The sequence below is a fragment of the Poromitra crassiceps genome (genome assembly GCF_964638095.1).
Source record: "Poromitra crassiceps genome assembly, chromosome: 13".
NCBI lineage: Eukaryota > Metazoa > Chordata > Actinopteri > Beryciformes > Melamphaidae > Poromitra > Poromitra crassiceps.
This window is the reverse complement of record NC_139644.1, coordinates 22635592-22647674: the sequence shown is the minus strand read 5'-3', so window position 1 is coordinate 22647674 and position 12083 is coordinate 22635592. Positions and strand designations below refer to the sequence as shown.

The window sequence follows — 12083 nt, the reverse complement described above, 5'->3', positions numbered from 1 at the left end:
ACTGCACAACACAGTCACATATGGATTGGCTGCATAATGCCATCAGCCAGCAGGCTCAAGATCTACCCACCACACCCCCATCCTCTTTCAGGGGGTGGGTGGGGACCCTAACATGCCTCTAGATGGGGGGGGGGGGGGGGGGCACCAGCCAATTGGGGGCCCAGTCTCTAATGGGCCGTAGCCCAAGAGAGCCAAGCCAGATGGTCAAAGCAAGGTCTTGAGAAACATGTATAATAAATGAACAGAGCCCGAAAGACCAGAACATAGCAAGACAGGCAAAAAAAAGTATGGATGGATTATTATTCAAATTTGTTTATTGGGTTTTCCATTTCAAACATACTACATATAAACAGAGACATAAGTAAAAGCAAGGCATGTAGCACCAAAATAGGACAAAACATAATAATAATAATACAAGAGACACAGACACCCAAGACTCAAAAATAATAATAATAAAAATAAATAAATGCTACAAACAATTACAATACACTTTGCAGGGGATACGTTAGTGCTGAGGATATGTTTTCTGGCAATCACTCGTGGCAAAAGCCAACACTTGAATCTCTGAAAGTCAGTTATTCAGTATTGGGAGGAGAGAGGTAATTTTTATCAAAGTAATCTAGAAACGGACCCCACACTCTAAGATATTTCTGAGTCGAACCACGTATGGTGTATTTCAGTTTCTCCAATTTAAGGTATGCCATAACATCTCTGACCCAACATGCATGAGATGGAGGGGCAGCTGATTTCCAGCTCATTAAAATTAGTCGTCGGGCCAGAAGCGATGAAAAAGCTAAAGCCTCGGCTTGAGCACCAGAGACTGTAACTCCATCAGGTGCTACTCCAAAAATGGCAATGGCAGGGTCTGGATCAATGTCCTTCCCGCAGATGTAAGAAAATGTTTCAAAGATGGAGGACCAAAAAGGAACCAGAGACGAGCACGACCAGAACATGTGATATATAGAGTCGCTGGGGCCCGTTTACACCTAGAACATGTCGGGTCAAAGCCGGGGTACAAAAATGATGGATGGATAAGACGCCCCAGGATGCTGCGCCAGAGGCCCCCCAGCAACGGCACGAGGGAGAAGGGCCATGCAGGCCAGATTCTCACCAGGTTCATGCCAGCATTGAGCACCGGACTGGAGAAAGACCCACAACATCCAACAGGAACTGATAGACCGGGGAACGTCAGCCAGGATTGAAAGAGGCTGACACATCCAAAAGGTAAAACCTGATGAACGGAGAGGGGATTGACCAAGATGCTGCTGTATAGATCTCCTCCACATCTGTTCCTCCGAACAGAGCTGTCGACGCAGAAACTCCTGCACCCCTGTCGTTACCCTGTAATTACATGTAACTAGGACGGAATTAACATTGCTTTAGAATACAGCCCGCGCTCCTGTAGTTACCCTAGTTACCCTGTAGGTACCCGATAGTTAGGGAATAACTACAGTATAAGTTCTCCTAAATTTAAATGAAATTGAAATTACTATTTCTCATAGGTCATATACCCTGTCAACAGAATAGGTACCCTGTAGTTACCCTATAGGCACCCGATAGTTACGGAATAACTACAGTATAGGTTCTCCTAAATTGAAATGAAATTTAAATTACTGTACTGTACTGTAAATAGCTACAGTATAATAACAGAACAGGTACCCGGTAGTTATAAAAATAGGTATGGTATAAGTTCTTTATAAGTCCCCCTTTATTACCCCCTTATTCCATATATTCAGATATTGTGTACTGTAAGTTCAGATTTTGTCACCCTATACTTACTTTGTAAGTTGCGGACTGTATTCTAAAGCGTTACTGAATACTGTTATGGTAATTTCAACCATTGCTCTGTGCTTACCGTTAAAATGAGGAGCAGGGAGCAGCCTGTTAGAATAGGCTTATGTCATGCTGAATAACAAGCATGTATTTCATTAATTAGTTGAATCTTGCTTCAGGATACATTTAAACATTTACTTGGAGAGGGTAATTCCTCAAAGCTGGTTAAAAAAGGCAAGTCTGAACCCCTCACTTCTGAAATGATGTGGTCTCTGCGGCCCCTATGTAGACATTTTAACTTCTCTTATCACTGCAGTCAGATAAATCACATCTGCTTATACAAATGTCTTTCAGACAAGTTCATGAGGGCAGCTTCTGCCAGACAAATCTATATACATCCTACATCTGTTAGTACAACACAAGAGTTTAAGTTGATTTTGATCATGTCTCAGAAATCTCAGAAAGTCACCTTACAGACAGAACCGAGGGCATGCACAATACATGACTGCTGCTATGTTACAGTTACTTCCATTCTAAACTATTAGTTACTATAATTATACAACTAGTCAGTCTTATTATTTAATTTTTGTAGATCAATCCATTTCTTTATCTCCTATCTCAACCTTTTTCATATCAATTTAATTTAGACCACAGTAGCAATGGACCCCAAATCGATGAGATTTTGTCTCTCTGACCCAAATCTGAGAATATCGTTGGATATGATTTTGTCCAAAACAGATAACAGATAACAGAGAAACATGATCAAAAGAGTTATTGTACTTTTTCTAATTGTGCTAACTTCTTGTAAATGAAATAATGGTGATAATTGACAATTCATCAATTTACTGTCCCCACATTCAGAACCACTGCCTTGCTTAGTGGTTCTCAAACTTTTTTGGCTTCATTACCCCCTTTCCCTAATTTCTGAAGTCAAGTACCCCCTTTACCCGTCTACAACATTTTGCTGAGAAAACAGACAAAACCAGAGCATATGATGCAATGAATGAATGATAACAACAATAATAATAACATTTTGAAGAATATAACATTACAAAATAAGAAATGGCGTGAAAGAGTTGCAATTAGTGCCTACTGAGGAGATTTATTTTAACGTTTCATTTATTTTCATAGTTTATACTTACATTTTCCCCTTTCTCTCAAGTACCCCCTGTAGTACCTCCACGTACCCCTAGGGGTACCCCAGTTTGGGAATTTCTGGCTAGTTTGGACTGGAGTCGACTTTCCTGAAAATAATTGTAATGGAAACTTCCAAGAATGCTACTCTACTTACACACAAGGTGGCACTGTTAAGCTACTTTTTTCCATCCTATGACACAGCACTTGCATGCTCATCTCTCTCTCTCACACACACACACACACACACACACACACACACACACACACACACACACACACACACACACACACACACACACACACACACACACACACACACACACACTCTCTCTCTCTCTCTCTCTCTCTCTCTCTCGCTCTCTCTCGCTCTCTCTCTCTCTCTCTAACACACACACACACACACACACACACACACACACACACACACGCACGCACACACACACACACACACACACATACATATTGTATGACTGATAAGGTTGATTAAGCAGGTTTGGAATGATCTGGTGTGTAATAGAGCTATTCCGGCCACTCTGCTGTGCGTAGTACTGCGTACTGTATATCATCACGTTTGCTAAAGAGAAGAGTTATTGAGCAGGACGGAGGTGTTAATGCAGTCAGCTTCAGATTGCTGTGGTGTTGCTCATCCATACTGTAGTGTGGGTCTGTAAAGGCTTAGCATTCCTGCTCACTAATCATGTATTCAGCGTGAGCACAGTATCTCCTACTGATACAGCGTGTCTGGCATGTGTGTTGGAGTCGGCCGAGCGCATGTTGATACTGAACTGTCAAACAAAAGCAAACACACCGAGGAAGATAAGCTTGGGAGAGAGGCCTTATCAGCAGAAAGGTTTTAATCATGTTTAAAGTAAACATTGTGTGCTGTTGTTGTTGTTGTTGGTCTTGGCACCTGAAATTGGGGCTGATATCTTCAAATGTGCTGCCTAGTTTGTGATCTGTGTCAAGAGCTGGAGATGAAATGGCCTGCAATAGATTGACAGTGCAGCTGAAGAAGTCATTTGGAATATTACTCTAAGTGCATTCATTCAAGGCCTGTGTGGTGCTTGTCATAATCAGAGATGGCCTAACACAACTCTGAAACACATTTCTGACACAGAGCCAGCGCAGTGACAGATACGCCACTACTTTCCCTCACAACAGGAAAGTCAACCCATAAAGTGGATGATGAAGCCTTTATAATCACTGCTGAGTTTTACAGCTTACTTTTGTATCCCAAGGGTGACATATCACAACGATAGAACAAAGTATGACATTTCATAACCGTTTATGTCATAAAAGGGAACTTTTGTTGTATTGTTTTTAAAGCTGACAATACCCCTTTATTATTATTATTATTTATTATTATTATTATTATTATTATTATTATTATTATTATTATTATTATTATTATATTTTTAAGCAGTGAGCTCGAGTTGACTTCATGACTCAACACTGGATATGAAATTCACTCAGCGCAAATATGACTCTGCAAAGTTTCAAGTAAAACAAGCAAAACACAAGCTATCGACTTGTCAGGGTGAATCCATTCATTTCAGTCCAAGATGAGATTCATGCTATCAAGTTGGCAGTTGGCACGGTAACGTCGTACAACCACTGCTGTGTGAACCTTCAATTGAAATCTAACATGTTGTTTGTATTGATAAAGGGATTAAACAAAGACACAAGCAGAGATAGAGGCAGTTGGAGAGAGAGAGGAGGAGAGAGGGTGGAGTGAGAGAAAGGGAGAGGAGGGGAGAGAGAGAGAGAGAGAGAGAGAGAGAGAGAGAGAGAGAGAGAGAGAGAGTGATGGTGGACTGGTGGACCACAGTAGTTCTCCCCTTATCAGGGGCTCTCTGTCCCATTGTAGGAATCCGCCCATCCTAGGAAATGAGAGCTTCCTGTTGTTTTATATAGAGCCTTCCTGCAGAAAGGTTGAGATATGTAATGCGTAGCCACCAGGGAAGACAGACAGAGCATTGTCAGGCAAAATGACAGCCACCAGTTCCTCACCTATGCTTTCTGGGTGTTTTGTGATGCTTCTCCTCTGGGGTAAGTAGGATTTACCACTGTCTGTCCAGCTCTGTGCTCTTATTAAAGTGAGAGGCTCCACCACAGCTTTCTCTCCTGCCCTCTCCCTCACCTCTCAACAGGAATGCTCAGGAACTCTCAGTGATTGAGTGGTTTTTAGAAAGGAGCTTAGCTAGTCCCATGATTGAGTTTTAGACCTAAAATAATTAGGCGTAAGAAACACAGTGATTCTGATTATATGTTGAGGCAGCAAAGCAACTCTTAGCGTTTAAAAATGATTTTTTTGTGTTATTGTTGAAAATGTTATAGATAGGATTATTACAGTTTGCTGTGGTTATTATTTGGTCTTTGTTAATTAGCTCAAACTACCTGATAATCCTTCTGAGTGGAGAATGGCTAATGCCAGGTCTACATGACCCAGTAGTTTCCTGGGAAATATCCAGATTTCTTCATAGCAGTGGAGACAAAGGGAGGATGCCCTACTTACAGTACCACTGACCCATCCTCCCTCCAGCTTATTCCTTGTTCTTACTTTCATTACATTCCCTACTTTCAGAAGTCCTTGTATGTGTGTACTCTATATTAGCTTTATTGTCTTCCATTTAAATGTGACATTCTTAAGCATACTGTAGTAGGCCACGTGTGATGATATTAACAGTGTATCTGTTACTACGGTAATTGTAATTTATTCAAGCAAAGTTCTTATCCTAATAACAATCCTACTCTTGTTGTAATTTTCCTACAGCGGGATGCACAACAGTCGTCGGCCTGGTTGATGAAGATTTAGAGGTGTTACAGGTCACAACACCAGGTAGACTTTGTGTATTTTAATTGTATTTCTCCAAACATCGAGAAAGACAAAATCCAGTAAGCGTTTGACTAACATATACCCTGTGCTTTACCACAAATACTGTGACTAACAGGACATCCCTTCTCTACAGGGTATCACATAACAGAGGCAACAAATGTCCTTGCTAGTAAGTTTACTGTTTTAACACCCTTTGATCAGTATACATACATACATCAGAATATATTGTTTCTATGTCAGCATCTCCCTGACTAATGTGTTGAATTTGCCAAACGATCCGCTTGGATTTCCCATCAGCATGTTGATTTAGCATTATATCCTTTACATGTTCAGCTTTGACATGAAATGTAGGTATACTATATATTCCTCATATTACATAATTATACATAGTGATGATACATGTATCCATGGGGAACTGTCCTGGACCGTTTTTCCTGGCTTGGACCTGACAAACGTCTTGCAGAGAAATACACAACAGACCTCCTGCGTTCGGCCAAGATGTCAGAGTGTGTGTATTGTCATGAGAACCCTAAGACAAACTCCTGGGGAGGTCTGGAACAGTGAGGGGGGTCAACAGCAGTAGACGCAAGACTCATAATTGTTGCGGGTCAGAGGTTAACTGAAACCTCATTATGAGCAGCCCCCACCTGGCTTCACTTCCTCTATTTGTTCGTCATTCACCCCATGCAACGTCGGTGATCAACGCATGAACCCTGCATTGTGAAACAACTGGGACTTAGGAGCAGCCCCCCTTTCACTGGTCCTCATCCCGTGCCTTCTCTTTTTTTCCCCCTTCCCCCGACTGTCCCCCCCCCCCCCCCCTCCTCCTTTCGCTGCCAACTCCCCCAACTCTGAGCTCCGCCTCTGCTCAAGACACATTTCCTGATGTCATTACTAAATCAAAACGTTGCTCGGCAAACAGATGTTGTGAGAGGCCCAACATGTGGATGCAGTGACATAAATTAGCGTGTTTGTCCTGAGAGAACATGCAACTTACATTTGAGTTTCCTTCCATCACCTCGATCACCTCTGTCATGTGGTGCCTCTCCATACTTTCATCATTCTCCTTTGAAGATTATGGATTGGGTGGTGGCTCGATGAGTTGTCTTTGAAAAGCACTGTGAGACAATGAGAAACCAGTCGACAGATGTAGCACACTCATGAGCTCCGCATAGCAGGCGATGGCCTATTACTGTACATGAAGAACCACAAGTCCTCCCATATTCACACACTTATGAAGTCAGGCTACACCAGGCATTTCCAAAGTCCGGCCCGGGGGCCAATTGCGGCCCGTGCACCGATTTTAAGCGGCCCTCGGCTTGTCGCTCAAAACAATATATGTGGCCCTCCACACAGTTTTGGTTAATCAAACAAGTTCACTTTGCGTTTTTTCCGTTCAACTACGATGACAGCACTATCATACAGTTTGTAGACAAGCACCAAGTAGGAACTACGCAGGTGGAACTGTTTTCAGACGACAAACACAATTCTTAGAGTACAATTGTCCAGTATGTGATAAAAAACAACAACATATGATGTGAGAAGCAGCTGCCCCCACGGTATTTTCACATTATCTAATCTGGTCCCCATTCAAAAAGGTTTGGACACCCCTGTGCTACACAGTATGTTTTCTTTACTAGCCTATGTAGGGGGGAGAGTGTGTCTTTTAAAAACAGCTGGTTAGCACTGACTAACAACATCTTCCAGGTTTGATCAAATTAAGCCAGATATGAAACCCGGGCTGTCTGCACAGCACACCCTGCAGAGTCATGATTACATCCACCCCTCAACTCTGAGACGCCCTAAATGTTTACTTATGTTTCCTATTTGGCAGAGCCGGCCCAAAAGGCAAATAAATCACATGCTGTGAGCCGGCCAGGCCTTCGACTGTGAGAAACTGAGACTAAAAAGCAGAACAAGAGTTAAAGACTAAAGGGTTTTCAGATGTGAGTCCAGCCCAGCTTGGGTGTGCTCCCTTTTATTTGGGAGAATGGAGAGGACAATCTTGGTTGCCTCCACCCCTTTAAAAAAGGAAGAAACCCCCAAAGAAACGTGTGCTGGAGAGCTGGAGAGGGGACGAGCTGCTGCCAAGGCGCAGGGCAGTCAGACAGAACTTCGAAGAACATCTGGTAACCGTGGGTAACACCGTTTGGACATCTGGTAACCGAAGGTTACACCGCGTCTCTTCCACCCTGTCGGGTTTCCTGTTATGCCTCGCTGTGCACAGTCTAAGAAGTTGAGCTTCATTATCCATGGTCATCCGTTGGGGGAAACGCACCTTTCTTCCTTTTTGTCTGACATGAAGGGAGCGCTTGGTTTCATTGGGGTATTCCTCTCCTTCCTCTCCGGTGAGTGTGTGGTCTCCCTGCTACAGCTGCAAATGCCTGCCTCAGTGCCGGGAATGTGCAGGGAATTCATGAGCTCCAGACAGGAATCACATGCAATTCATTGAAAATGTGCTATAGGATGCATGTCTTGTTTTGTTTACGGAACTGAACTGAATAGGCCATGACTTGGCATTTTAGCCTGCTTTCATTAGTCTTTATGTTAACTGTGTTTATGTTACTGTATGTTAACTACCAGGTAACCTAAACATATTGGGGGGGAATTGCCAATAGCCTAGATCAGCTACATGAAATGTTTAGATATTATTTGTCTAGGACTAGGTCTAAAAAATGTCTATTGTTTTTCTCCTTTTAGATGCCAGCTATGGAGACTCTACCAGGCTGTTTGGTAGGATGACATTTTATAGCCTTGTATTATCATTCTCTATACAAAGCCATCCAGAATCCAGAGATTGTTTAAAGATGTCCAACACATGTTTTGTCATTTTATAATCTCTCTCTCTCTCTTTCTCTCTCTCTCTCTCTCTCACACACACACACACACACACACACACACACGCACACGCACACGCACACACACACACACACACACACACACACACACACACACACACACACACACACACACACACACACACACACACACACACACACACACACACGCACACAAACAACACAAATCCCTTTATCCATTTCATGCAGGTTGTGGGAATAATTCTCATAGATGTGAAGATTATTGCAGATTCTGCCATGAAATAGAACCAATGATGTGCCTTGGCATCCTGACTAACTTCTTTTGTGTCAGTACATTTGAGCATGCTGTGGAATCGCTAAACAGCACTGACTGGTGCATTTGGAGTCATGTGAGGGGGTAAGTAGACTGTTAAATACTTGCAGCTGAAGTTACTTTTTTTTTTTTTTATCATTGAAGATATTAATAATAACCAAGTTAAACCTACTCCCCAATTCTCACTCTGTCCCCACTGCAGTCATTATAACAACTTCAGCCTTTGCACAGAGGATATATCTGACTGTCTTCTGATCCCGTGGCCGAACCCTCTGGTGGAACAGACCTTTGTGGATATCCACTCCAAGTTTTTCCACGACTGTCCCTCGGAGGAGCTAAGCGACCCGCCACCAGGCATCGTCTTTGCCCTGGTGATAGCTCCCATCTGCCTGATCCCCATCATGGTCATCCTGGTGGTGCTCAAGACCAAGAATGGGGATGGCAGATCCTGATAATCCCGGACCTCGGCTCTGTGCGCAGCCTCCCAGAATATCCCATTTCTACCCTTCCTGACCTGAGGACCACAGCTTATTTACACATGGAGCTTTCATCTCACCGGCGATGACTGAACCTTCCTGACAAGTTTACCTACACTTCACAGCCTTGCAGGGTTTGATTGAAATATCAGCCACACACACAACTCTCAGACAGACAACATGCAGCATCGCACTGATTCAGCTGCACAGACAACAACTCACCAGACAGACGACATGCAGTATCGCACTGATTCAGAGTGAATGTCATTTCAGTGACATCAGGATTATTGTGGCTGTTCAGTGACAAACTCCCCTGGGAGTTAAGAAAGACTTGTGACAATATCTAATTTAATATTCCTGTGCCCTACTACAGTTCTCATATAGCCTCAACGTGAGACTCAGACAAGGACCCACAAATTCCACTGCAGGCTGCCGCTAAAACACCCCTACTTTTTAATACATGTAGCAATCATAAACAAACAAGGGCAACTTCGGCACAGGACCACGTGCGTCATGTTGTAACCAGGCGTCCTCATGCAACTCAAGCCCATCTTCTTCTTCTAATGGCTTTCCGGCAGACTGGATGCCTCGCGGCCCATTGCTGCCTCTCACAGAATATTACACAAATTCCAGACTCGGGGGTCCGCCCCCTCCTCAATGTTCCTCCCTCCGGCCGGCTCGCTCTCCTCTTCGACCGCCGTGTTGCCGGACATCTCGGCCCTCGTGCCGGCGCGCCGACCTCCCTCGCTGCTCAACGGCTCCCCGCAGTGTTTGCTTTAAAGCCACGGGTGTTGTCTGTCGAGACGGGCTATCCGTCTTCTTAAGTATTGTATAGTTTTCAATAACGAGACATGTTTGTCATGCCAGAGCCTGTAGTTTCTCTCTTCGCCTGTGTGTAATTCCGGGTTCCCACCAATAGCCACAGTAGAGAGGGCGCTGTTTCCCCGCTGGGAAGCCAAAGCCGTTTTCAATTGTTTTTGAGAGACATGGCATGACAAAAATGGCTCTGCATTGAAAACGACGCAATAATTAAGAACAAAAATACACCATCTCGACGGACAACAACCATGGCTTTAAGGCAAGCACCGATTTTTGTGATTGCTACATGTATGAAAAAGTAGGGTCCGTTTTAAAGGGAGCCCGCAGTGGGATTTGCCGGGTCCGTGTCTGAGACTCAGCAAGAGAAGCAGCCTGATAAAAGTGATATTTTGAACCACCCAAGATCTGAGAGCGAACACTGATCTGATCATGTTGTCCACATCCAAATGTAGCTAGACATAAAATGTCCCGAAATCAGAAAACACTGCTTCATGTAAACTGGATCAGTCTTTTGTTCTGCACTTTTTTCTCTTCAGGGTATGATGACAAAAGCTGTCAAGCTTGCAAGGCAAAATATATTCATGTTGACGCTCATCACATTCCTGGGCACTCTGTTTGAGTTGATAAAAGGTATATTTTGATAGCAGAATTCCTAAACTCTTCATACTAAATTCCTTTTTTACTGCCGTTCAAACAATTTACTCTGATCTGAGCGAGCAATTATCCATAAATAAAATGTGCCACAGCCATACAGATGACATATGCCACTTAAAGTGGCTGCTTTTGTGTTTTTCACTTCATTATGTGAATTGAATAGTTTGTCAGGCTTTAATCTGTGATAAGGGTCTTCTCCGTCCAGTATAGCGTGTAGGTGAGGGAGGAGAGGACAGAGACTTGGGAGCGTCTGTTGTATGGATTTGGTTATGTGAGTCATAGCACATGGAAGGTTTGGGTCAGGGGTCACAGACGGGACACAATGAGGGGTACGCCCAGAATAGGAGATCTCTTTCCTGGTATTGTCTATTTTCTGAACCGAAAAAGAACTCCGTTAGCACTTTCCTCTGCCCAGACGATGACAATCCTCACTGTCCTGTGATGAGCCGGCTGGGGCAGAGTCTGTTAGCCATCGGCTCAGTCCAGCATCAACAGTTCAGACAGAAGACACTTGGGCTTGTCTGTTCAGCATAGCGGTAAACACTGACCAACGACAGGAAGATAAAAGTGTTATCTTTCGCACGAATCATGATAACGTGGTTTTGTATTGTTCAGTCTCAGATGACAATGAAGCATTGTAAGTGCTTTCAGATTGGGAAACAAAGAAATATATGTGTATGTATATACTGTAGGCTATTATATTTCTGCCATTGTCAGGAATAACTGGACTTACTGTACTGTCTGAGAAAATACATCCCGTCTGTTCTCACACTATGTACTGTATGCATTTTGATATTGATACAATTAAATCTACAATCCGATTGTTAGGTGTTTTGATTGCTTTTACCGATCTCTGAATCTCCTGGTGAATTAATTACATAGTAGCTACAGTACAGTTACCTCCGAAACTTGATCTCTGTATTAAAACCTCTTGAAATACACAGTTGATCCTTATATGACAGAAGCAGCAAGTCTGTGTCCATGTTCAGCTCAAGAGGATCATACAGCTAAAGAAACCTTTAAGGGATATCAGATGTTTTGATGTGGGGTTGTATGAGATACTTGCTGACAGTCAGTCCCAGTTTAGAGAAATGACCGCCTGCTGAGTGTGAACAGGGTCACGAGCAAAAACAGGAGAGAAAAAAGAAAAAACAGGAAAAAACTAACAAAAAAAACAGAATGTTTTCATACTGCTCACCTGGTGTAATCCAAGTCACCATAAGCCCTGGGCAAGTTGACTTGAAAGCATATCATTT

At 43.2% G+C, this 12083-nt stretch overlaps 1 protein-coding gene across 2 annotated transcripts; it reads left to right on the top strand.

The window, feature by feature from the left end:
* The first annotated feature begins 4834 nt into the window (after positions 1-4834).
* ramp2 (receptor (G protein-coupled) activity modifying protein 2) lies at positions 4835-11636 on the top strand. 2 transcript variants are annotated; one of them, XM_083648629.1, is made up of 6 exons: positions 4835-4959; positions 5684-5749; positions 5880-5915; positions 8447-8479; positions 8794-8962; positions 9081-11636. In XM_083648629.1, exons 1-6 carry the CDS (start codon positions 4899-4901, stop codon positions 9328-9330), a joined length of 615 nt encoding a protein of 204 aa, XP_083504755.1. In that variant the 5' UTR covers positions 4835-4898; the 3' UTR covers positions 9331-11636. The 2 variants fall into 2 exon arrangements, with proteins under 2 accessions (XP_083504755.1, XP_083504756.1); XM_083648630.1 differs by lacking the exons at positions 4835-4959; positions 5684-5749; positions 5880-5915 and adding an exon at positions 8035-8094.
* The last annotated feature ends 447 nt before the right edge of the window (positions 11637-12083 follow it).

What these genes read in the sequence shown, in the direction of transcription:
- ramp2 (XM_083648629.1), top strand. Translation starts at nt 4,899, where the DNA reads ATGACAGCCACCAGTTCCTCACCTATGCTTTCTGGGTGTTTTGTGATG. An exon ending in TGTGATGCTTCTCCTCTGGG is followed by an intron (nt 4,960 to 5,683) that starts GTAAGTAGGATT and finishes ATTTTCCTACAG; the next exon opens with CGGGATGCACAACAGTCGTC. An exon ending in GTTACAGGTCACAACACCAG is followed by an intron (nt 5,750 to 5,879) that starts GTAGACTTTGTG and finishes CCTTCTCTACAG; the next exon opens with GGTATCACATAACAGAGGCA.